The sequence below is a fragment of the Branchiostoma lanceolatum genome, chromosome 2 (assembly GCF_035083965.1).
Source record: "Branchiostoma lanceolatum isolate klBraLanc5 chromosome 2, klBraLanc5.hap2, whole genome shotgun sequence".
Classification (NCBI taxonomy): Eukaryota; Metazoa; Chordata; class Leptocardii; order Amphioxiformes; family Branchiostomatidae; genus Branchiostoma; species Branchiostoma lanceolatum.
In genome coordinates, this window is record NC_089723.1 from 74219 (window position 1) to 101252 (window position 27034).

Here is a 27034-nt window from a genome sequence, read left to right on the forward strand (position 1 = left end):
ATACTCAAGCCTTTTGGCTGCCTCTGCTTCCACCGTTACAGCATCTCATCATCCTCCACTGCCCCGCGACTGCCGATTCCCAACCATTAAAACGGCCATAAATTAAGCAATATAAATCAAATATGCCATTGGCATGGCATCATTCACATGTCTCACGATACAATAAACATGTAATAAGACCGCAGAGATCCATTTATCACCTGCACAAAACAAAGCGGGCATGCTGTGATCACATCAGCGCTGCCTCGGGCGGAATCGGCTTACAAATTCATTAGTTCAAATGTCTTCTGCCGATACCTCCGCAGAAAAGGCGGTTAGCCGTTTAGGCTGGTGTACACTAATCCGGCCCCTGAGCGGCCAGGAACGGTGTATGCTTTGTGATGAATAGTTACCGCGGGAACCGCTTCGGTTCAGTAACGGAGATGTAGTTTAGTGCAAGGCTGTGACTTACCTTTACAAACGGTTCAGTAACGGTGATGTAGTTTTGTGCAAGGCTGTGACTTACCTTTACAAACGGTTCAGTAACGAAGATGTAGTTTTGTGCAGGGCTGTGACTTACCTTTACAAACGGTTCAGTAACGAAGATGTAGTTTTGTGCAAGGCTGTGACTTACCTTTACAAAGCCAGCTGATCCATACGCAGGAGGTGAACATCCGCAGCCATGCCGGGAGGCGTCTCCTCATGGTGCGGCTGTGTTCATGCTAGCGGGCCCGCAAGTAAATCCTGACGCACCGCCGGCAGAGCAGCACAGCCCGGCCGCAGCTACACACGTGACTCCGAAACCCGCATTGATCGCCGACAAACACTGGGGAGGTCAAAGGCCACGGCTGGATGAATGGCGGACGGAGTCAGGCGGCAGAACAGGTGGATATCCCGTTGGGGAGGGGGGCTGTTCCAGGGGAACTCACTCAGGAGCCGCATGCGCACTGGGACGCCTGCTCACCTGCCTGTCGTGGGGGAGAGACAGAAGGAACGGTTTGGTACCAATATTGACCCTAGGATAACCGCTGCACAGCATATAAATATCATATATACATGTATGATAAAAACTACAGCACAGCATATAAATATCATATATACATGTATGGTGATAACCCCAGCACAGCAGTAAGATAATAGTCAAATACTTAGTAAGCGGATTCTACTGTATATACATGTACATGTGTGATGATAACCACAGCACAGCAGATACATACCACATGTACATGTGTGGTGATAATAACAGCACATCATACAAATATCATACATGCATGTGTGATGAAAACTACAGCACAGCATACAAATATCATATATACATGTGTGGTGATAACCACACCACAACACAGCATATAAATATCATATATACATGTGTGGTGATAACCACAGCACAGCATGTAAATATCATATATACATGTGTGGTGATAACGACAGCACAGCATACAAACATCATATATACACGTATGATAAAAACTACAGCACAGCATATAAATATCATATATACATGTGTGGTGATAACCCCATCACAGCAGATAGATAATATTCAAATAAGCGGATTCTACTGTATATACATATAAATGAGTGATGATAACCACAGCACAGCGGATACATACCACATGTACATGTGTGGTGATAACCACAGCACATCATATAGATATCATACATGCATGTGTGATGAAAACTACAGCACAGCATACAAATATCATATATACATGTGTGGTGATAACCACACCACAACACAGCATATAAATATCATACATACATGTGTGATGATAACCACAGCACAGCATGTAAATATCATATATAGAGAGAGATGGAAGGTTCCTGATGACCACGTGTGAAATACATATAATCCATTTTGCGTAGGACATGTCATATATTGCAATACATTCTTGATGTTGAAAAGCATATTTCATATCTATGAGATTAATTTTCAGCAAGAGGATATGTCATGTACCCATGATTCATTTAGAAGAGGTTATGTCACATATACGAAACGCTTTTTAGGAGGATGTGTTATATTTAGGACATTAATTCTGAAGAAGATGTGGGTCACGGACATGACTTATTCTGACGAAGATGATTCCAAGTTTATTGCAAATTCTACTCTAGAGGCAAAAGGCCGGACGAACGATGGAGAGATAAAGAAGGTATGCCGCACGGAGATGGTTCGTTTTGATCATGAGGAAGAGATGTGATATGCGAAAGATTATTGAGCTATGAAGGCTTTTTTCAGGCGATCTGTTTTAATGCGTTGAGCATGCTCGGGTCGCTGCGATGGGCAGGTTTATGCCGGGTGTAATGAGGCGGTGTGCGCACAGCGGCGTCTCCGCAGATTAAATATGTGATGAAGGAACCTCTGGGCCGCGGGGGGGGGGAGGTTATGTAAATGCAGATTACTGCTTAAAAGAATATATACGTGGCTTACTCACCAAAGAAGACACCAGGGGTGAATCCTAACCATTTCTTCTCAGATAATTACTATCATCTAACCTCACAGCGTCTCACTAGTGTCAGCGAATAAAAAGGGACTAAAATGCTTGCTTAACATTTAGGTGACATTTGGCCACGGTGCATTTCAGCAGAGTAGGGGATCATTTTGTACTAGACGGACTCGCTGTAGTTTTGCGCGACGGTATCAGGTTACTAATTTTAGTTAGAAGATACCACTTGTGTTTAGGAAAAAGTGATATGATTTTTGAGCCCTCGAGTAACTTTCTGCGGAAAGGAGAGGGGCTTTTTAGTTAACATTTTAAATAAGAAGGAGTAAAAATGTGATTAATGAATTTTAGGATATTTGACCTATGGGTAATTTTGATACAGACCGCAGATACATTCCTGGCATTAACCCTCAAACACCCAAACGGGGTCATTTTTTACCCAAGGCGTGGATTTTGACGTGCTACTTGAACATGTTTGATCTGAAAAAAATTCCTTCCGTGACTTTGTCAGTAGACATCTTTTTCCAATCTCTCCTAATTTTCTAGGGAGATCGGCCCAATACTGTTGACATTATATAGGAAAGTCTGTCTTCTCTGGGTCATTTTTGACCCCACCAAAAATTATGTGCTGTTTTTGAGACCTGCCCTCTGTAACTCCTAAACTACTTATTGTATGACCACAAAATTTTCAGAGGATGATGCACATGTGAATTAATATGACCAGAACAAATGTAATGTCATAATGACGTAAAGTACACAACGTGAAAGCTTGTTCTCAGATGTAAAAGACCATGTGCAATTGCAAATGTGTAATTCTTTTAGTTCTTATATCAAAGGGGTCAATATCACTTGGGAGGCGCTGCTAATGGCCTAAAGCCCAAGTTTCGCAATTAAGCGCAAAGTATTTCAAGAATTCAAAATTCCGTGTGTATGGTATATTGAGTATATATATATATATATATATATATATATATATATATATATATATATATATATATATATATATATATATATATATATATATATATATATATATATATATATATATATATATATATATATATATATATATATATTACACATTTGCAATTGCACATGGTCTTTTACATCAGAGAACAAGTTTTCGCGTTGTGCACTTTGCCAATCAAACCTTGTAATTGCCGGCTTAACAAGCTTCTGTTGAACATTACTAAGGACAGTCACGCAAAGTTACAATTCTAAAGTTCGCAGATAACCATATGCACTTAATTCCCTGAATGCACATGAGAACGTCATAGTCAGTCGGATCAATATGATATAAGATATTTCAATCCAAAGTATAATTCCTATCCTAATTTGTTAGCCAATATCATAATTGAGTCATATTAAACGTAATTAGCTCCTAGAACCGCCAAATTCTTTCGATAATCCAATACGTCAAGCTTAAAGGTCAAGGGTTGGTTACATCACTCAGTTTCAACACCCTTAACTATAAGTATACATATATATATATATACTCTAACCCTTACCCTTAACTATAGCTAGACAAGTTTACCCTAACCCTCACTCTTAATAATACATATACATATACCCTAACCGTTACCCTTAACTATAACTATACATGTTTACCCTAACCCTTACCATTAACTGTAACTATACATGTTTACCCTAACCCTTACCCTTAACTATAACTTTACATGTATACCTTTATCCTTACCCTTAACTATAACTTGACATGTATACCCTAATCCTCGCTCTTAATTATACATATACATGTATACCCTAACCCTTACCATTAACTATAACTATACATGTATACCCTAACCCTTACCATTAACTATAACTATACATGTATACCCTAACCCTTACCATTAACTATAACTATACATGTATACCCTAACCCTTAACTATAATTATACATGTATACCCTAACCCTTACCCTTAGCTATAACTTAGTATGTCTGTCTCCGCCGTAGCTTTGTCGCAGGGCAGTTTTATTTAGAATTGACATAAACAGTTCGTACCTAGCGTGGAAGCTTATAAATACTATCAGTGTAGGACAATTTGTGTGAAGCATTGTTGCAGGACAGGTACCATTGGTGTGGGTCATGTTATGCTTAGTATCGGTGTGGGTCATGTTATGTTTAGCATTGGTGTGGGTCATGTTATGTGTAGCATTGGTGTGGGTCATGTTATGTGTAGCATTGGTGTGGGTTATGTTATGTGTAGCATTGGTGTGGGACATGTTATGTGTAGCATTGGTGTGGGTCATGTTATGTGTAGCATTGGTGTGGGTCATGTTACGTGTACCATTGGTGTGGGTCATGTTATGTGTAGCATTGGTGTGGGACATGTTATGTGTAGCATTGGTGTGGGTCATGTTATGTGTAGCATTGGTGTGGGTCATGTTATGTGTACCATTGGTGTGGGTCATGTTATGTGTAGCATTGGTGTGGGTCATGTTATGTCTAGTATTGGTGTGGGTCATGTTATGTTTAGCATCGGTGTGGGTCATGTTATGTCTAGTATTGGTGTGGGTCATGTTATGTTTAGCATCGGTGTGGGTCATGCTGTGTTTAGCATCGGTGTGGGTCATGTTATGCTTAATATCGGTGTGGGTCATGTTATGTTTAGCATTTGGTGTGGGTCATGTTATGTTTAGCATCGGTATTGCAGTTCAATTAGCTTAGCTCAATTAGCAGTTCACGTTAGGAATTTTAGACTGGTAGTCAAATGTACACGTTTTGTCAGAGGCCTGTAAATGAAGCAGTTTACAATAATTTTGAGATGGCATGAACCAAAGTTGTCATACCTTCCACTACTCAAAATAAATGTATTTTATATCACGATTTAGAAATGTTAATGAGGCTTCATAGCCCCAACATTTATAAAACATGACATACTGAAAACATAGTGGATGCAAGTTGCCGATGTTCTGCGCATTGAAGTGCCGGTAATTCCAGTAACATGTTATTTCAGGCAGCAACAGAAACAGTTAGATGGTCATTTTAGCGCTTTATATCCGCGCAATGGTTGGATAGGAAGCTATGAATATCACCATCAACTTCTGTAAACCTTTACGGTAGGAGGCAGCTTTAATGTCGAGCTGCCGCAAAAGAAACCCGGAGACAAACCGACCTTTGCTGCTACTTCTCTCATTATTCATGGTCAGCCCTCTGCTCAGTATTGGAGGTAATATAGTGCTGGCAGCCTTACCTCTGGGCCCGGGCCGGTCCGGGCGGGTTAGCGGGGCTCCACTGGGCCTCCTCTCGGTCTCCCCCGCACCTCAGCCGGCAGGGAAATTATAATGGCGACGTAGACGGATGGGCGGGTTCATTTGTCATCATGTAGGGAAAACATCGGGCGAGTTCTTACCGCTATGTAGAAACAGACGCGACGGGGTAGATAATATGTCTGCACCAGGTGGAAATCCGTTCCGAACGTCCATAGCCCCAGACGAGCGCCCCTTTCCTCCAACAGATTCCGGAATTCCGTTCTGGAGATCCACAGTCCCGACAAACGCCCCTCCTCCAGAATTCCGTCCCGCTATCCTGGAGCCTCCGCTCGCACTAACCCAGAGCCTCGCACGCACGCGACTGGAAAATGACAAAATTCGCTCCGTTTCTCTACCCGACACAAAACAACGCCGAGCTGACGTGTCCAGCGTCACGACGTAACGTGGCCGATCGCAGCGCCGTCGTCAGCAGTGACGTCCTTGCGTGGCGGCGTCGCCAGACGAGCCGAGCAGACGCCGACGTGAGCGGAATACGCGCGGCGGGACGCTGTAATCACTGGCCGCCGCGCCGACGGCGTTACGCTCGGACGCGCGCTGCTGTGTCAACCTGGCGATTCATTTTAATTCACCCCCGCGCCTGCGCACAAGCATGCGCCTATCGACCCGGGCTGGGGAGAACTTGGCGCGATGCGAAATTATCGCTGAAATGTTAAACAAGAAAAGGATCTTCAGATACTTGGCAATAAACGGTTTTCTAGATGTCCGTCAATATGCTTAATTCACATGTCTCTTTAAGCCTCATCGATAAAACCACTAAAGTTTGTGATTATTTAGATTAATCAATTTTAGGAATGTCCCTTGATTCACCAAAAGCAGTCAACAAAGTCTGTCTAGTACTAGTATTACTAATAGCAATTTCTTTTTCCTAGTTTGCTGAAAGGCCAATGTATGTGCAGAAATAGCATGTTTTCTCTCACAATTGCAGTCCCCTTGTCCTGAAAGTCGGAGTGTTGGGGATTTTAGAAAATAGTTTTCCATTATTAACAGACAAACAAAACGTAATCCTTCCAGTCAAAAAGTCAATATAAACACCATTTCTCACAAGAGAGAACTTCCTTGACACAACAAAAGTACAGCAACTTTCGCAAGATCTTCAATAACTATAGATACTCGAAATTGAAATTGTGATTTAAATGATAATCACAAGTTATATAAGATAGCCTTATAGGGCACTCGACAGCTGAAGTAGTTCTTATTTTCTAAAAGACCACATTTGTATAAATACAAAATAAACCAAATTTGGTAAGGTTTCTTCTTTACATCTTTACATTGAGAATCCATTAGATAAGAATTTCCCCCGTACAGGCCTATGTGTGGTGCAAGATGGAAATGGTTACCTTGGTTACTACGGAATGATTGCTGAACATCCATCTTTGGCTCAAAGCAATAGAGCAATTAGTTGGCTTAGGCTGGAAAATGATAAACGGCTGTTGATCTGAACACTACAAACATTTTTTCAAGATCAGGCCTAATCTCTCACGTCACTGAACACCAACTAACGGCAAACTCACGTCACTGAACACCAACTAACGGCAAACTCACGTCACTGAACACCAACTAACGGCAAACTCACGTCACTTAACACCAACTAACGGCAAACTCACGTCACTGAACACCAACTAACGGCAAACTCACGTCACTGAACACCAACTAACGGCAAACTCACGTCACTTAACACCAACTAACGGCAAACTCACGTCACTTAACACCAACTAACGGCAAACTCACGTCACTTAACACCAACTAACGGCAAACTCACGTCACTTAACACCAACTAACGGCAAACTCACGTCACTTAACACCAACTAACGGCAAACTCACGTCACTGAGCACCAACTAACGGCAAACTCACGTCACTTAACACCAACTAACGGCAAACTCACGTCACTTAACACCAACTAACGGCAAACTCACGTCACTGAACACCAACTAACGGCAAACTCACGTCACTTAACACCAACTAACGGCAAACTCACGTCACTGAACACCAACTAACGGCAAACTCACGTCACTGAACACCAACTAACGGCAAACTCACGTCACTGAACACCAACTAACGGCAAACTCACGTCACTTAACACCAACTAACGGCAAACTCACGTCACTGAACACCAACTAACGGCAAACTCACGTCACTGAACACCAACTAACGGCAAACTCACGTCACTGAACAACAACTAACGGCAAACTCACGTCACTGAACACCAACTAACGGCAAACTCACGTCACTGAACACCAACTAACGGCAAACTCACGTCACTGAACACCAACTAACGGCAAACTCACGTCACTGAACACCAACTAACGGCAAACTCACGTCACTGAACACCAACTAACGGCAAACTCACGTCACTGAACACCAACTAACGGCAAACTCACGTCACTGAACACCAACTAACGGCAAACTCACGTCACTGAACACCAACTAACGGCAAACTCACGTCACTTAACACCAACTAACGGCAAACTCACGTCACTGAACACCAACTAACGGCAAACTCACGTCACTTAACACCAACTAACGGCAAACTCACGTCACTGAACACCAACTAACGGCAAACTCACGTCACTGAACACCAACTAACGGCAAACAGGATGAACCTTGCATCAGCTGATGACGTGCGCCGGATGTGCGTCAGGAGTGGTGTCGGTTCGCCCCCGGACAGCAGCGAATTTTGAATTTTCTCAACTTCAGAGGATGGCGCCAAAAAGGCCTGGTGGATTTCCATGATTTGGGGTTTGCAGGTCACTCAGACAGAGACTGAGACTTAATTTCCATACTAAATGAGAGAATCCCAGTTTTTTCCATACATTCCACACGTGATTCCAATATTGTTTGTTTTGTTTGTTTATTATATGTAACATATGTTACTATATGTAACATCTTGTTTCGGTGGAGCATTAACAGATTAGGGACTACTTTGCATAACTGATGACTATGAACCAGCTTGCGCCCTACTATATGTTGTATGCTGTAGCAGTTGTATATTGTTGTACCATAAATATGTGATGATTTATATTGATAGAGTTATTAGGACTCAAATGACTGTGTATCTCAGTCTGTTATATTGTATCTGACCCTTACCTCTTCCCTCATGACCTCAATGAAAAGCGGCCTGCGTGTCGACTTGAGCTTATTACGAATAAACAAAGGTTCAAACAAACAAACAAAAACATCATAATTCTTCAGTGGTAAATGATTATAGGACTTCCATACTGCTGAACAGCATCCTATATACATCATGTAACTGGCAGTGATTCGCATAACTTATGATAAAATGTTGAAATGTAATGATGCAAAATTATAGGACTTTCACAGATCAAATGTAAATAAATAGGCAGAAAAGATCATTCATTAAGATATATTTTCAACCTTGTTTCAAAAGTCAAAAGACTAATTATAACATATCTCAAGGAGGTCTGCGAAGTTTTGTTACCGTTTATAACCCTTACAACTTCATATAACTTCATTATCGGTGAAAATGACAGTAGGCTTGGTGTGTTAAACCGGCAGGAGGGACTGCTCCCAGTCGGGTTTATATGTAATGTCGTTTATTTGAAAATTCATGCCCGTATATATAGGCTAATTGCAAGAGTACAAACAGTAGAAAGGGTAACAATGGAAACAAGTGTCTATTCTATGCATCCAACTGATATTCCTACATACAGCATTACTGGGGGGTTTGACGTCTTCTTTGGAGGCAGTGGATGAAAAGTCCCACGTTATCCGGGCCGGAACGACTGTTCGTACCACGGCTCGTGTTATCCGGGCCGGAACGACTGTTCGTACCACGGCTTGGCGAAGGAAAGAGCAGGCTGGGCGTGTTATCCGGGCCGGAACGACTGCTCGTACCACGGCTCGGCAGGCTGGGCGTGTTATCCGGGCCGGAACGACTGTTCGTACCACGGCTTGGCGAAGGGAACAGCAGGCTGGGCGTGTTATCCGGGCCGGTAGGACTGCTCGTACCACGGCTTGGCAGTCCTTCAGGCTGGGCGTGTAATCCGGGCCGGTAGGACTGCTCGTACCACGGCGCGGCGGAAAGGACAGCAGGCTGGGTGTGTTATCCGGGCCGGAACGACTGCTCGTACCACGGCTTGGCAGGCTGGGCGTGTTATCCGGGCCGGTAGGACTGCTCGTACCACGGCTTGGCGAAGGGAACAGCAGGCTGGGCGTGTTATCCGGGCCGGTAGGACTGCTCGTACCGCGGCTCGGCGGGCTGGGCGTGTTATCCGGGCCGGAACGACTGCTCGTACCACGGCTCGGCGGGCTGGGCGTGTTATCCGGGCCGGAACGACTGCTCGTACCACGGCTCGGCAGGCTGGGCGCGTTATCCGGGCCGGAAGGACTGCTCGTACCACGGCTTGGCAGGCTGGGCGTGTTATCCGGGCCGGTAGGACTGCTCGTATCACGGCTTGGCGAAGGGAACAGCAGGCTGGGCATGTTATCCGGGCCGGTAGGACTGCTCGTACCACGGCTTGGCGAAGGGAACAGCAGGCTGGGCGTGTTATCCGGGCCGGAAGGACTGTTCGTACCACGGCTTGGCAGGCTGGGCGTGTTATCCGGGCCGGTAGGACTGCTCGTACCACGGCTTGGCGAAGGGAACAGCAGGCTGGGCGTGTTATCCGGGCCGGTAGGACTGCTCGTACCACGGCGCGGCGAAGGGAACAGCAGACTGGGTGTGTTATCCGGGCCGGAACGACTGTTCGTACCACGGCTTGGCGAAGAGAACAGCAGGCTGAAGGTGTTATCCGGGCCGGAAGGACTGTTCGTACCACGGCTCGGCGAAGAGAACTACGCTGCCGGCCAGCAGAGCCAAGGCAAACAAACGTAAACAGATCCAGTCGACCATGGTGGCCACGAACTTCCACTCGTCACTCACCTGAAGGGACAGAAAATAAAGCCGTTAGATATCCATTGTGACGTTTCCATCTTTTACTTAACAATGAATACATCATGTTCCAATGGCAATGCGCAGTTATCATGTCATTCGCATGAACCCGTAATACTTGCACAGAGAACACTAGAGGGTTTGATACCGCGGCGTCATGCATCAAGTGCTAGTAATACTTGCATAGAGAACACCCGAAGTTCCTATCGCGGCGTCAGGTATCTAGAGCTAGTAATACTTGCACAGAGAAACACACGAGGGTTCCTACCGCGGCGTCATGCATCTAGTACAAGTGATATTTGCACAGAGAACACACGAGGGTTCCTACCGCGGCGTCATGTATCTAGAGCTAATGATACTTGCACAGAGAACACTAGAGGGTTCCTACCGCGGCGTCATGCATCTAGTACAAGTGATATTTGCACAGAGAACACACGAGGGTTCCTACCGCGGCGTCATGTATCTAGAGCTAATGATACTTGCACAGAGATCACGAGGGTTCCTACCGCGGCGTCATGCATCTAGTACAAGTGATATTTGCACAGAGAACACACGGGGGTTCCTACCGCGGCGTCATGTATCTGAGAGCTAGTGATACTTGCACAGAGAACACTAGAGGGTTTGATACCGCGGCGTCATGTATCTAGAGCTAGTGATACTTGCATAGAGAACACCCGAGGTTCCTATCGCGGCGTCATGTATCTAGAGCTAGTAATACTTGCATAGAGAACACCCGAGGTTCCTATCGCGGGGTCATGTATCTAGAGCTAGTAATACTTGCACAGAGAAACACACGAGGGTTCCTACCGCGGCGTCATGCATCTAGTACAAGTGATATTTGCACAGAGAACACACGAGGGTTCCTACCGCGGCGTCATGTATCTAGAGCTAATGATACTTGCACAGAGATCACGAGGGTTCCTACCGCGGCGTCATGCATCTAGTACAAGTGATATTTGCACAGAGAACACACGAGGGTTCCTACCGCGGCGTCATGTATCTAGAGCTAATGATACTTGCACAGAGATCACGAGGGTTCCTACCGCGGCGTCATGCATCTAGTACAAGTGATATTTGCACAGAGAACACACGGGGGTTCCTACCGCGGCGTCATGTATCTAGAGCTAGTGATACTTGCACAGAGATCACGAGGGTTCCTACCGCGGCGTCATGCATCTAGTACAAGTGATATTTGCACAGAGAACACACGGGGGTTCCTACCGCGGCGTCATGTATCTGAGAGCTAGTGATACTTGCACAGAGATCACGAGGGGGTTCCTACCGCGGCGTCATGCATTTAGTACTAGTGAGACGTGCACAGAGAACACACGGGGGTTCCTACCGCGGCGTCATGCATTTAGTACTAGTGAGACGTGCACAGAGAACACACGGGGTTCCTACCGCGGCGTCATGTATCTAGAGCTAGTGATACTTTTACAGAGAACACACGGGGTTCGTACCGCGGCGTCAGTGTCCGCATCCCTGAAGTGGTCCGAGACGGTAGTCGCCTGCCCCACTGCCTCCCTCAGGTCCGGGGAGAGCTGCGGCCGGTCCGTGCGGGGCGGGACGGGGGGCCGCCCGTCGGAGGCGTCCCGTCTCCTCCGCAGCTCGATGGCGTCAGCCCCCCAGGGGTTGGGCCCGTTAGCGCCCGGGAGGTGGCCGTTCGTGCTCTCCTTGGTACCCTCCTCCTCCTCCTGCTCTTCTCCAGGAGCCGGCACCTTCATCAGCCTCGGCAGCAGCTTCAGAAAGATGTACCGTATCCATGGCGACATGACGTGCGTAGACGCGCCGCGGAAGTGGATGTTACTGACGTAAATCGAAGTTACCGTCTCCACGGTGACGAAGATCATGGTGAACATGAGGTAGCGGCCGATCAGCGGGATGTCCATGGACGTTGCGGGGATGATGTCGGCGATCAGCAGCAGGAACACCACCAGGGCCAGCAGGATGTTGATGCAGAGCCCGACCTTCTCTCCGCAGTCCACGGGCAGGTAGAACACCAGGATGGAGAGCAGGGTCAGCAGGATGATGGGCACGATCATGTTCACGATGTAGAACAGCGGCTTCCGCGCCAGCATGAAGTCATAGATAACGAAAACGCTGTCTTCCGTTTCGACTTTTCTGCTTGGGATGTCCACAATCTGCCACTCTCCGCTCTCCTTGAAGTCGTCATACACAAACCCCAGGGAGACCAGGTCCACCTCCCGCTTGTTGTAGGTCCAGGAGGAGAATTGAAGCGTGCAGTTCTGCTTGTCGAACGGGAAGTGCCGCACGTTGATGGAACACTCGCTGGTGAAGATGGACGGCGGCAGCCAGTAGACGAATCCTTCGTTGGAGATGATTGCTTTTGTGTACAGGGCAACGTCATACTGGCCGTCTTTGCTGGAAAACGATAACAAACCCAAAATATGTTTAGTCCAATGATACGGCTGTTAGCGCTTAGCGTTCAATCATTCTTTTACAATCGAGTATTACAGCCAAAATCCCTGTCCGCAAATCGCTATCAGTATGATGAGGCCGAGGCCAGTGAGAGGATACGTCGATGAAGATAAGACATATAGGTAATGAGATACGCAAGGTAACGGCTACTCAAGTAAATAGAGAGATTTTTGAATTCTATCCAGTTGCTTGAGTAACTAATACCTGTCGTATCCAATTGGCAGGATGTTCATGTCATTTGAATTTGTTTGGGCACTTTTGACATGATGTTTCTGTCGGCAAATGGGTACATGACTTTAGTTGCGAGGTGAAAGGAGAGGGACAGGTTCCGCCTTCCAATGCCCTGCCCTAAACACAGTGAACCCCAAGACCTCATAAGGGCTATGGGACCCTTATCTTTTACGTTTTCGTGTCTTCCTGTCAATAAGACTGAATTTTGCACTAGTGGCAGGATGTCCTGTCAATAGCTACGTCGATATGATAATGCTATCGCGATGAACTCTGTAGCATGTAAGGCTTCTGTTGCAAGTATTTCAAAGTCATGGAATTTGGGACTGACTTGTTCAGCAGGACGATGTCCGGTTTCCACACGGACTCTGCGGGAACGCGGATGCTCGGAATGTGGTCAAAATCCTCCTTATTCCACGCCAGGCGGTAGTCTACCCAGGACTGCAGTGGGAAAACATGGTTAGGGTCTACCCAGGACTGCAGTGGGGAAACATGGTTAGGGTCTACCCAGGACTGCAGTGGGGAAACATGGTTAGGGTCTACCCAGGACTGCAGTGGGGAAAACATGGTTAGGGTCTACCCAGGACTGCAGTGGAAACACAGTTAGGGTCTACCCAGGACTGCAGTGGGGAAACATGGTTAGGGTCTACCCGGGACTGCAGTGGGGAAACATGGTTAGGGTCTACCCAGGACTGCAGTGGGGAAACATGGTTAGGGTCTACCCAGGACTGCAGTGGGGAAACATGGTTAGGGTCTACCCAGGACTGCAGTGGGGAAACATGGTTAGGGTCTACCCAGGACTGCAGTGGGGAAACATGGTTAGGGTCTACCCAGGGCTGCAGTGGGGAAACATGGTTAGGGTCTACCCAGGGCTGCAGTGGAAACACAGTTAGGGTCTACCCAGGACTGCAGTGGGGAAACACAGTTAGGGTCTACCCAGGACTGCAGTGGGGAAATATGGTTAGGGTCTACCCAGGACTGCAGTGGGGAAACATGGTTAGGGTCTACCCGGGACTGCAGTGAGGAAACATGGTTAGGGTCTACCCAGGACTGCAGTGGGGAAATATGGTTAGGGTCTACCCACAACTGCAGTGGGAAAACATGGTTAGGGTCTACCCAGGACTGCAGTGGGGAAATATGGTTAGGGTCTACCCGGGACTGCAGTGGGGAAATATGGTTAGGGTCTACCCAGGACTGCAGTGGGGAAATATGGTTAGGGTCTACCCAGGACTACTGGGGAAACATGGTTAGGGTCTACCCAGGGCTGCGGTGGGAACACATTGTTAGGGTCTACCCAGGACTGCAGTGGGGAAACATGGTAAAGGCCCATTACCACGGATTGCAATGTTTATACCAAAAGAATACTAACCTGCTTCGCAGACCTTCTAGGAGCGCCGGCGTTTTTTTTCATCTATCATGTTAACGATCTCCGGCATTGGAAAACTTGGCCTATGTTAAAAATCGCAAATCAGCACTCTACCCAGGAAATAAACTCCGGCGCTCCCAGAGGGTCTGCGTGGGAGGCTAATGAAGACTAGGCTGGGTGGTTGATAACTATTGACAGAACGAAGCGAAAAAAAATGAGACGTCATTGTAAACTATGAAAGTTATCAGCTTGATACTTGCCAGTTCTACCCACACGTTGGTCCTCATGTACTCTTCCTTTTCGTTCTAGAATCAGAGCAGAAAGTCGTCAGAGTAAACTATGGAAAGGAATGACCGCACCAAGACAACTTACCACTCAAGCATTACAATAGATAACGTTACTTATCTTTTATTCATTAGCAAGTGTAACAAAACACTACACGGTCTCTCAGGCAGCATGGCTGATTTCGAGAGCCAACATTTACAGGGACAAAACACAAATGTATAAATAGGAATTACACTTAACTAAGTTATAATACAGTTTAACTTAACAAAGATACTTATATACGACTAGTATTCTATCCGGAATTACAGTGAATGCGTTTATAGTTGCTTCGAGGACAACTGAATCGGAGAGGTTAACTATCCAGACCCTACGCATGCGTGGCATGGCTACGTGTAAGTGCGACAGTAGTGTGATGCGACTATCATTTTGGATAGAAGAAACTGGAATGGTCTGCGTTAAAAACAGGCGTATTATGCCGCCCAAGGACATCACCAATGTTTCGAGCTATTATTTAGAAAATCGTTAATATCTCTTTTTTGGCGAGAAATTTTGACCATCTCTACAGGAGTTGTATTTACCACGGCGATGACTGATCTATAGCAGGAGTTGTATTTACCACGGCGATGACCTGGATGACCAGCAGCTTGAAGTTGACGGGAAGAACGTCAGCTGGAGCCACGACCGGTCTGACGTCAGGGCTGTACCGGGACTCGTTAAACAGCTGCCGGACAAGCCTCTCTTCTGAGGCCGCGCCGAAAGCACCTGAGACGGTATATCAAACGGATGATTACCAGTACAAATGGCGATACAAATCAATTACACAAAGAGTAGCACATCAACCAAGTGCTGCTCCTTCGGGAATATGCACCCCCCACCCCAAGCCACTGGTGCTATTCAGAGCGAAACTTGATACTTTGCCTACATAAACGTTGTTGAAGTACCGTAAAATTCAGAATGAACTTTGTTGTGGCAAGTAATAGTGACTGTCTGAACTGTCGACAAAGGAGTACGACCTCATTCTTGTGCAATCCAACTTTACAATACATCAGGGGCAATATCCTGCATGTAAGAAGAACTATCATGAGGAGGACATGATGTTTCTCCTGCCGAACGATAACGTGTGCATCCTCCGACTGTCGTGTCGCACATCACGCTGGATGTGCACATAAGTCGGGGGCAAAGGAGTACAAGCTCATTCTTGTGCTTCAATCCGACATTACAATAACGACATCGGGGGCAATATCCTGCAGAGAAGAACAAGCATGAGGAGGACATGATGCATCACGTGCTGACGAACATGACGTGCCCATCTCCCGACTGTTGTGTCGAACATCACGCTGGATGTGCACATGAGCCGGGACGGTCCGTGACGTCAACATGGCGGACATACCTACATAGCTAGCGCGACTCTACAGGGTAAATCAACATCTAACCTGTTGACAAATTGTGCAGTTTCAATAAAACAATCGCAATATTTTGATATTAGTGATAAGAAATAATAATGAAGGACAAGAACGTATGAGACTACTTTTGACTTGATCAACGTAACAATATTTGTGCATTAATAACATTAAGTACATTCAGTGAAGAAAATTTGTCAAAAATTTCAAAATTTAAATTTTCAAGAATGTTTCACCAATTCCTTTCGTGAATCCTCAAGGTAAATTTGAGGCGACGTTATTCTCATTTGTACAACCAATCCGTTCCCATTGCGCATCAGATGATGACGGCGCTGCACGAATCCCGACATTCCGTGTTCCCGGTCCCACCGTGCACCCCTGCTGTGAGTTCCAACTTCACAACCACTCCCACCATCACCTGTATCTACCTGTTCTCCACCCGAGAACTCATCTTCAAACTCACCTGTAACCGCCCAGCAGACAGCGCAGAGCCCGAGGAAAGTTCGTCCGTCCATGGCCAGCCCGAGAAGAGTCCGTCCGTCCACGGCGGCCCGGGGTCTATTTTAGCTGAACCAGTCAAGATCAACAGCGTCCCTTACAGGTCGGACGTGACAAGTTGTGTGCAGGCTTCTAATATATCGTTTCAAAGCGTATGATATCATGATTGATGGCGCCACGCCTGGGCGGTTATGACGTTGTTGTGATGTGTTATGCCTGGATTGCTCTGATCTTCGCACCGGGTTCTGAGCATGGCACGTTCATGTCGGCGCGAGGGGAACTGAAGTGCCGACATGTTCTGAGGAAACGCGGTGGTTTTACTGGTATAACCGAAGTGCCGACATGTCCTGAAGAAACGCGGTGGTTTTACTGGCTTGTACCAAGGTGAACACTGGCAATGAAAACGTTAGGTCTCCCGCCTTTTAGATAGTCGCACATGCGCACTGGGCCCTCAGGGGCACGGAGGGTCATTCTGTGGTGTACAGGAGCTGCTGGTCACGTGTTTGCGTAATCCTTATGTTCCCTGTGAAAGGCACCTGACCAATCAACAGCCATGATGTGCTTTCACTGTATTTACCTTCGCCGAGAAGATTATGGAATCAGTAACGCCAGCCGTGGGGTGGGTCCGGATGTATGTCAAGAGCATAACTAGTGAAACTTTGAACGTATCCTCATGACATTTATTAGGCCTGTAGCGGTTGTGGAAATGGAGGTCAAGTTTGAAAATGGTTCACCTGGCGTTTTCCACCAGTACTGTAGCAGGCTGAGTATGTTTGCGTGTTTTAATGTGGGCAAAAAAACTAGGACTGGATCATCATAATTTTTGGTATGTGAGTAGTGGTTGTGAGACCGTAGGTCAAGTTCGAAGATGGCTCACCTGGCGTTTTCATACAGTACTGCAGCGAGCTGTGTATATTTGTTTGAGAAGGTGTTTACGGTTGCGCATGATATCAGGTTGATGGGTAGGATTTGCAGGAAGGAAGGTCAGGTACGATACCTCCTAGCGAGTACATGGGGTACTTCAGCGGAGCTTCAAAGTTTGAGAAAATATTTTCTGCAGGTGCTAAGGTCATTATTTTGTGTGGTAGATAGTTCATTTCACAGGAAGTAAGTTGGGTACGTTTGGTCCTCCTAGCGGCTTGTTTGGAACTGCAGTGGTTGTTTTTGTTTTAACCTTCGGACATGCATAACTTTGAATAACTTGAGAAGGGGCGGTAGATCGTCGTGATGTTTAGTATGTAGATAGCTCAGATGGTGCTATACACAATCAAATACCAATTATGTAAATCAATAGCTGATTTGCATAATTAGTAAGGTGAGTCTTTACATATTGTTTACCTGGATGTCTTACCTTCATTAATTTATAGACTGTGTGGTTTAATTATAAGCGATCGGAACTTCCCATTCCTCTTTTAGTATCAACGACACAACGACAACACAAACGACAGAATGTGCATGATTTGACTTTATTGTCGAGCTGGGTCTGTTCTGCACTGACCTCAGTGATGGCCTTATTATGCTCGTCTATATTTTACTGGGATTAAACCTTCAGTCTAATTTCTCAGTCTACATTCCATGATGAAACATTTGAAAGTTGATCTGCAAATCAATGAACAAACAAGCAACGGTGCTGGGATTTAGAAGACATTCCATCATAAGGAATATTAACTAGGTATATGGTCTCCACGTCTGGAGATCCAGTACACTTTGCCTCATTCTTGACATGAATCGCAACTTATCCTCATAAGGAGACAAATAATGACGACCTGTAAGATGGACCTTTCCTGGATTCAGGATCACCGCGCTCAGGAATATCGACTGTAATCTGTGTGTATTAAAATATATTGACGACGTGCATTTGTGAAGATGTGGAGGTATTACGTTGTAGACAAAATAAGTATAGTGTGAGAATACAACTCTAAGTCAAAGTTTTTACAAGTCTAAATCGATGCAATGAGTTCGAGTTCTGTACGAGGCCTTGTATCTTACTATATAAATTACAGTGACAATACGGGTTTGAAATGCCTTTGTTATAGGCTAGCTGTTTACATTGGTACAGTTGAACTGAATCTATTTTGAATTCTGTACCGTAACAGAGTCACCAGGGCTAATGCTATGCTATTTACGTAAATCGAAGGGCAAACTGAATTCTAGAGGTAAATCTAGTACTATCCACAGCTTACCATTATTGTATCAACTTTTTTGTAATTGTAATCACATGGCACCTATTATGTGCACACGTTTATGAAGCCTAGGGTTCTGGTCCTGCTACCGGAAGGAGTCCTCGTACCAGGGCTCTGATGACGCTACCGGAAGGAGTCCTCGTACCAGGGCTCTGATGACGCTACCGGAAGGAGTCCTCGTACCAGGGCTCTGATGACGCTACCGGAAGGAGTCCTCGTACCAGGGCTCTGATGACGCTACCGGAAGGAGTCCTCGTATCAGGGCTCTAATGACGCTACCGGAAGGAGTCCTCGTACCAGGGCTCTAATGACGCTACCGGAAGGAGTCCTCGTACCAGGGCTCTAATGACGCTACCGGAAGGAGTCCTCGTACCAGGGCTCTGATGACGCTACCGGAAGGAGTCCTCGTACCAGGGCTCTGATGACGCTACCGGAAGGAGTCCTCGTACCAGGGCTCTGATGACGCTACCGGAAGGAGTCCTCGTACCAGGGCTCTGATGACGCTACCGGAAGGAGTCCTCGTACCAGGGCTCTAATGACGCTACCGGAAGGAGTCCTCGTACCAGGGCTCTGATGACGCTACCGGAAGGAGTCCTCGTACCAGGGCTCTGATGACGCTACCGGAAGGAGTCCTCGTACCAGGGCTCTGATGACGCTACCGGAAGGAGTCCTCGTACCAGGGCTCTGATGACGCTACCGGAAGGAGTCCTCGTACCAGGGCTCTAATGACGCTACCGGAAGGAGTCCTCGTACCAGGGCTCTGAAGACGCTACCGGAAGGAGTCCTCGTACCAGGGCTCTGATGACGCTACCGGAAGGAGTCCTCGTACCAGGGTTCTAATGACGCTACCGGAAGGAGTCCTCGTACCAGGGCTCTGATGACGCTACCGGAAGGAGTCCTCGTACCAGGGCTCTGATGACGCTACCGGAAGGAGTCCTCGTACCAGGGCTCTATAATGACGCTACCGGAAGGAGTCCTCGTACCAGGGCTCTAATGACGCTACCGGAAGGAGTCCTCGTACCAGGGCTCTGATGACGCTACCGGAAGGAGTCCTCGTACCAGGGCTCTGATGACGCTACCGGAAGGAGTCCTCGTACCAGGGCTCTGATGACGCTACCGGAAGGAGTCCTCGTACCAGGGCTCTATAATGACGCTACCGGAAGGAGTCCTCGTACCAGGGTTCGGCGAACATCACGACGGTTCCCACCAGCAGGATGATGGAGAACAGCCACAGGCAGATCCGATCAACCAGGGCGGCCATAAACTTCCACTCGTCACTCACCTGCAGGAAAAACGGATAGAAGTTACCGGATCCGTTGTTTTACCATGGACAGAGGCACAGAGTGCTGCTTTGGTTCCAAACGACCATTGCTGCCTGCTGCCAATTATGGAGTGATGATAGCTACCATCATATTATCAATGAACTTTAAAGTTCAAACAAACAAATTAGTAACTTTAAAGATTGTTTTTGAAATAGGTGTATAGCGAATGGCATTTATTCCTTATGTATGCTAATGACGGGTAACTTGTATGTCCTACTCAGTTGAACAACCCTAATTTGAACCCTAATGGCTTTTGGAATTGACGCTACTGATTCCGATTTATCCGATACATGCTAGTGCCCACGGCCACAGTCTCCTCACCCACTAGTTCCTAGCAGTCAAGGATACATGTAGCTCAAACGGCTTCATATCTAGCTCTGCAGCAGAGTGGACCCACGTGTACAACACACAACACAATCTGTACATTACCGCCGAGTCGTCGTCCTTGTCCTTGAAGTGGCCGGTTATGGGTGTGTATACTATACTATACAATACAGCTGTGCACATTACCGCCGAGTCGTCGTCCTGGTCCTTGAAGTGGCCGGTGATGAGCTGCACGTTGCCGGCGGCGTCCCGCAGGTCGGGCGCCAGCTGCGGCAGGTCGGCCCGCGGCGGGACGGGGGGCCGCCCGGGGGACGCCTTGCCGTTCTGCACCACCCCGTCCCGCTTCCTCATCTCCACAGCATCCCAGGTGGGCGCGCTGTCCTCCTCCTCCTCCGGCTCCTCTCCAGGGGGCGACATCTTCATCAGCCTCGGCAGCAGCCCCAGGAAGATGTACCGTATCCATGGCGACATGACGTGCGTAGCGGCGCTGCGGAAGTGGACGTTCCCCACGTAGACAGACATGACCGTGACGATGGTGACGAAGATCATGGTGAACATCAGGTAGCGGCCGATCAGCGGGATGTCCAGCGATGTGGACGGGATGATGTCGGCGATCAGCAGCAGGAACACCACCAGGGCCAGCAGGATGTTGATGCAGAGCCCGACCTTCTCTCCGCAGTCCACAGGCAGGTAGAACACCAGGATGGACAGCAGGGTCAGCAGGATGATGGGCACGATCATGTTCACGATGTAGAACAGCGGCTTCCGCGCCAGCATGAAGTCGTAGGCGATGAAGACGTTATCATCGGTCTCGATCTTCCTGTCCGGGATCTGCAGGATCGCCCACTCCCCGCTCTCCTTGAAGTCGTCCCTGGAGATGCCGCCCTGCTGGAGATCCACTTCCCGCTTGTTGTAGGTCCAGGACCCGAACTCCATCGTGCAGTTCTGCTTGTCGAACGGGAAGTGGCGCACGTTGATGGAACACTCGCTGGTGAAGATGGCGGGAGGCAGCCAGTAGACGTAGCCGGAGTCGTACACCAGCGCCTTCGTGTACAGCGCCACGTCGTACTGCCCATCTTTACTGAGGGGGAGATGTGTGATGTCAATTATCAATATATCAATCAATCAATCAAAACTGGTTAATTCATATTCGATTCATATCAAATCGTTCATTTTGAACATCCCCTTCGGGGTATGATTGGAATTAGGCGTGACCGGGTTAGGGAAGGCAAATCCCCGCCAGGCTTGAACAGCTCAACTGCGGGAGTTCAATCCACTGACTGTGCACGGGGGAAAGGTGCCATGTGGGCTGTAACTGTTTGGAAGTTGTAATTGTGCCTGCCAGGTGGTTTTGAAATGTGGTATGCTGAACGAATGTTTGAGAATATATCGAAAGATGAAACGTTCATTTGAAGGTTAGGAACGGAACAAAATAGTCTTACAAATATGTACGTCTATTTACGTCTCTTAGTGGAAGACCTAAGGATCTGGAACCTGCCTGTCCACCCTGCGTCAAGACAAGACAGCTCTACAACCTACAGAGTAGGTACAGCAGATCCGTAGCTGTGTTACCTACAACTCTGTCTGATTGTACATTGTTCCATACTATCAAAGCAGTAGACCTTAAAGGCTTAAACCTTGGCATAAATGTGTCATCTCATTCCCGGTGACCAGTGCATTTGATATTGCGTTAGGTCTGTACAAACCCGCAATGTGAGAGACCAGCCTGCTCTAAATGTCACCCTAATGGAACTTCTTTTCTTACTTATTAAACAGCATGATGTCCGGCAACCATACTGCCTCTGCTGGGACCCGAATGAGGTCGATGTGATCGTAGTCTTCCTTGTTCCATCTCAGTCTTGGGTCGGTCCATTCCTGGGGGGGGGGGGGTAATGTGTATGCAGCAACATAGAACAACAGCAATATTCTAAAGTGTAATCGAAAGTCACCGATGTGGTGTGTTGAATTATCCCACAAATGACTACGAGTATTGTTGCATCATCAAGTCCAATGTCAACCGTGCATATTACCCACCTGCTGGACCCACACGTTAGTCCGCATCACTTCTTCTTTCTCAACCTGGGCGGAAACAAGAAAGTTTTAGCGTCACTTCTAAGTTGTAGCACTTGCTGGCGGCTTACCTCGTGGGTTATTGCGAAGCTGTTTTTGGTCCAAATTATTTGCTTTGCATGACCGAATGAAACGAATTTGGGACCACGGAAATATAGAGTACAATAAAGCAAATAAAGATGATCACGAGAATATCCCTGAGTAGGTTATCAAGACCTGAACTACCTGTCGCGGAAGCTACTAGATATGAAGAACGCATCATGAAACTAATTCTCAAGGAATGAACAATATTAGATCTAGGATATTATATAGGGTTAATGTCTTTGATGAGGTATGACATCGACGATTGACTTCGGATAACTGTTGCGATACTTGTGGTATAAAAATGTCACGTGAATTTTTCTTCATCTTAGTTACATTGCTGTGTTAGAATAAGATACGACGGAAGTTTATCTTTAAGTCCCAGTCACCTCCAGCCTCAAAATTATCTTCTATTGCGTACAGTAATAATATTTATCACTTACTACGCCGATAATTTGGGATATCACCAGGGTCACCTTCACCGATATCACCTCACTCGGGGTCTGCGCGGGTCTCACACCGGAGTTGTAGGCGCTTTCATTGAAGAGCATGCGCACTAGTCTCTCCTCAGAGTCCGCCGCCAACGTGCCTGAAAATGGAAACCTTGGTAACCAAAATCCTGATGGTAAAGATTTACGGCAAGCCTGTTTAATCAGCCACTCCCACCAAAAGCGGGCTGCCTTTTTACCGGAATGCCCCGGAATGCCCATAAAGGAGGGTGAATGCTACCGGAATACTTTTTATACAACTTCACAACTTTCTTCAAAATATGCAGACTGGCAGGATATCCCACTGGATATCCTGAATTGATCTGACAATAACAATTATCGGTTCCACTAGTCATTATATACAAAATACAGGTCACAGTTACACTACGCTTTGATGAGTAAACATCACAGGTTGCTGCATTTTGGCATGAAATGATATATTTATGGCCCAGGGAACTAGAAATCACTAGAAATTAGTGATGGCCATCGGCGTCGGCGCCACCGTCAATCGCCATGTTTGTTTTTATTGCGGATTACAAATGTTTGTTTAGCAGGGTGAGTGAGAAATACATGAAAAAGGAGGTGAAATGTCGCAAATACAGTATGCTTTGGTAAGTTAACATCGCAGGTTGCTATACTTTGGCATACGATAACGTATACATGACCCTGGGATCAAGAAATCAATTGCTGGGTGACGTCACGTCCTTTCAAATAAAAAGCTTTCAGAATGACTTGAAGCCTTTAAGTTATCACTTCGGACAAACACCCACTACAGCTGCATGTACCTGACATGCGCAGTGATATCATCACAATGAGGCTGATGATCCGTGCATCTGCGCACCAATACATCTGTTCTTTCCCCTGCTCTGCCCTGTCCCTCAGTGGCCCTCTGCAGGCACATGTTCAGTACCACCGTTCTACGATTGACTTGTGTGCACAAGCTTCTGTTCTGTGGTAACACGTCCCGCGAACCGGGCTCATAAGTCAAGTGTGCAATAAACGTCTCCGGTCGCCGCGCCCTGATCAGGAGTGCACGGAGCGTACAGTAAACTTGATCCCGGCCCGTGGTGACATATCTCAACCCGCATTCCTGCAGCTAAATATAACTTATGCCTACAATATTTAACGCACGCCGAGCGGCCAGCCATGACTACGGGTCCCTCGTGCTCTGTCCTAACATTGCGGATTATGGACGGGCATTGGCAATTTGACACTTTATGCAAAAACAGGTCAAATGAGATATTCAAGCCATCATCATCATCATTGTTGCTGTAGCAGGTAAACAGCGGACAACATTGATGTAATCACGCTATTGAACCTGTGACAAATCTTGGTTACGACACCGCGGAAGTTAACCTGTGACAAATCCTGGTTACGACACCACGGAAGTTAACATGTGACAAATCCTGGTGACGACACCACGGAAGTTAACATGTGAACGGCAGGCTGCCATTTGTGCAGACCCACTTTGTTCGTTCGTTCGTTTGTTCGTTCGTTCGTTCGTTTGTTCGTTCGTCCGTTCGTTTTTTTTTTGTTTTTTTTTATTGTACAGACATACCTGAGGCCATTATAATGACCATCATCACCATGGTGATCCCTCCCACCCGGTCCATCTTGGGTCTGCAGGCTGACAGGAGCAAACTGCAGAAAAGTGGTTTCACAAAATCCACGTCACCATGGAGTTATAACAGAACTGTAGCAAATAGGCGTCACAACATGCACGTGATCACAGAACATTGCTAGTGTCTACGGGTCAAATATAGATATGTTGAAGAATATTATCCCGTTATACATGGCATGTCAAGTATATGAATGCACAGCAACTGTTGTCCCTCAGACTTCCATCTAGCTGGTTGTGATATCCTGAGCGTTCTGTTACGCTTCATGTGATTCCTGACCCCAACTGGCATCCATGCGCAGGCAGAGACGGGATTATGATTGACTACCAGGTTCGAAATGCAGCGGGCAGCTCAACTTCTAGATGACAGTCAAACAACTACCATAGTATTGAACATGTAAATACTGACTTCCAGGTTACAGGCAAACAAGTACCACGGAACACATGTACATACTGATTTTCAGATGACAGCCAAAGAACTACCACGGTACACATGTAAATACCGGGCTCCAAATTATAGTTAAGCAAGTACCACGGTACACATGTAAATACTGACTTGCAGGTTACAGTCAAACAAGTACCGCAGTACATATGTTAAATACCGGGGACCAATATACAGCCAAACAACTACCACAGTACATATGGAAACACCGACTTCCATTGAGACGCTGTTACAGAGTATTGGACAAACCTGAACCGCGAATGTTGTGGCTGGTGAAGACGACGATGGCAGGAGTATCTGCTGCTCCGTCCCGCTCTAACCCTGACCCGGCTGCTGGCTGAGATTTTTCGGGGGGATTGTTCGGGCTGGCTATGTGGGATTGAGTTCAGCGGATACAGCCAGCTATGTGTTAAGTTACACAGACAGAGCTGCTGGCTTCAGGAGACGAGGGACATGCCGATGTGAATGACGCATTGGATGCCCGATGGTACGAAAATAAACCGAGCTATCCTACTATATGGTTGATTAATTACAACGTAGATTCAAAACAGGATTTGCACGAAGATTATCGTGATCTTCCTAAGACCAGCTTGCCACGGTTGAAGGCCGGTTGAGCTGGTCGCTATTTCTGGACATTGTGATCCTCACAAAATGCCAAGCATCTCCAGCCCTTCCCACTGGCATGGTCCAAGTAACAGCAGGCGCTTCATCGGAAGGCTCTGTGTTGTATATTTGCACTCTTAGAGTATTAGCGGAATACTGATTTTGAAATATGCATGATTAAAGATACGCAGCGACATATGTTGGGGTGGATTGTAACAGACGTGCTTACAACACAATCAAGACCGGAAACCTTACACCTCTACCCGGGGTTAAAAAGGGAATGTTAAGAACGAGGTCATCTGGGCTGATCTATCTGTTTAATATATAGGGTTCAACTTTACAGATGGACGGAGTGAATTGGGAGAATGAATAAGTGACTGTTCTCACTAACGTGCCCATGCCTTCTCTACTAACTATAAACTCCTGTCATGAATGCTTACAATATTTGTTGTCATTGCATCGTTTTCTGTGTTGTAAATTTAAAATGTTCAAGAGTTTTTAAATCGCACAATCAATCAATCAATATGCCTCTAATTATGTAAATAGAGCATGGTTATAATGTAAGCTGATTTGTAAATACGTACACAATTCAGACTCTCCAGTCTGCCATGCTGTACTATGTATTCATTAAAGTTTCAAAGAGATAGATTCACCTAAAATGATAGACTTACATAAAATAGAAACACACAAGACGGTAGTTCGTGGTTTATTGTGGAATGCAAATAACTTTAATAACCAATCTGCAAAACACTTTTGCATCTTAGGTGGTCATAACAATCGTAAGTCTTATCTTCTCTCCTTAACCTCAATAAATATCAAGCTTCTCCCCTCCGTGAACCACAGTCTGTGCTAAAGTCAATAAAGTATGCACCCGGTCCTGCAGCTCCTGCAGTATGCAGATTTCCGCTAGAGGTCCTCTGTACGCCACACTGCTGGCGCACCACAGGAATAATCCAGAACTTCAGCAGGCGATGTTTGATATTGGCTACTGCTAGATTGTATTCTTCCGTTGTTTAATTTTGAAAAAAAAAATCAGTAGAAAAAAGTCAATAAATTCAATAAATGTGAACTTGTAGATACTGCCAGATTATGGTGCAAAAGGAACTA

The 27034-nt window shown here is 46.5% G+C and overlaps 4 protein-coding genes across 6 annotated transcripts in view; all 4 read right to left on the bottom strand.

Annotated features, from left to right (window-relative positions):
- Nucleotides 1–6136, bottom strand: part of LOC136427101 (neuronal acetylcholine receptor subunit beta-4-like) — a 33787-nt gene extending 27651 nt beyond the window's left edge. The window contains exons 1-2 of the mRNA XM_066415815.1: nucleotides 5613–6136; nucleotides 614–947 (exon numbers count right to left, since the gene is read on the bottom strand). Coding sequence (XP_066271912.1) covers nucleotides 614–683 — 70 coding nt within the window. The 5' untranslated portion in view covers nucleotides 684–947; nucleotides 5613–6136. The remainder of the gene's footprint in view (nucleotides 1–613; nucleotides 948–5612) is intronic.
- LOC136426432 (uncharacterized) lies at nucleotides 909–10132 on the bottom strand. The gene is made up of 2 exons (XM_066415096.1): nucleotides 9659–10132; nucleotides 909–947 (listed from the first exon to the last, which is right to left on the bottom strand). The coding sequence occupies exons 1-2, from the start codon at nucleotides 10130–10132 to the stop codon at nucleotides 909–911; spliced, it is 513 nt and encodes a 170-aa protein (XP_066271193.1).
- LOC136427102 (neuronal acetylcholine receptor subunit beta-2-like) lies at nucleotides 9414–16891 on the bottom strand. Its single transcript, XM_066415816.1, has 7 exons — nucleotides 16762–16891; nucleotides 15515–15660; nucleotides 14874–14918; nucleotides 13579–13688; nucleotides 12041–12962; nucleotides 10434–10571; nucleotides 9414–9450 (listed from the first exon to the last, which is right to left on the bottom strand). The coding sequence occupies exons 1-6, from the start codon at nucleotides 16811–16813 to the stop codon at nucleotides 10437–10439; spliced, it is 1410 nt and encodes a 469-aa protein (XP_066271913.1). The 5' UTR covers nucleotides 16814–16891; the 3' UTR covers nucleotides 9414–9450; nucleotides 10434–10436.
- A 3065-nt stretch (nucleotides 16892–19956) lies between these two features.
- Nucleotides 19957–25972, bottom strand: LOC136427104 (neuronal acetylcholine receptor subunit beta-2-like). 3 transcript variants are annotated; one of them, XM_066415818.1, is made up of 7 exons: nucleotides 25057–25121; nucleotides 24823–24905; nucleotides 23220–23365; nucleotides 22660–22704; nucleotides 22391–22500; nucleotides 20731–21706; nucleotides 19957–20261 (listed from the first exon to the last, which is right to left on the bottom strand). In XM_066415818.1, exons 2-7 carry the CDS (start codon nucleotides 24875–24877, stop codon nucleotides 20133–20135), a joined length of 1461 nt encoding a protein of 486 aa, XP_066271915.1. In that variant the 5' UTR covers nucleotides 24878–24905; nucleotides 25057–25121; the 3' UTR covers nucleotides 19957–20132. The 3 variants fall into 3 exon arrangements, with proteins under 3 accessions (XP_066271915.1, XP_066271914.1, XP_066271916.1); XM_066415817.1 differs by lacking the exon at nucleotides 25057–25121 and adding an exon at nucleotides 25574–25972 and having other exon boundaries at nucleotides 19958–20261; XM_066415819.1 differs by lacking the exon at nucleotides 25057–25121 and adding an exon at nucleotides 25574–25967 and having other exon boundaries at nucleotides 19960–20261; nucleotides 20812–21706.
- Nucleotides 25973–27034: the final 1062 nt, after the last annotated feature.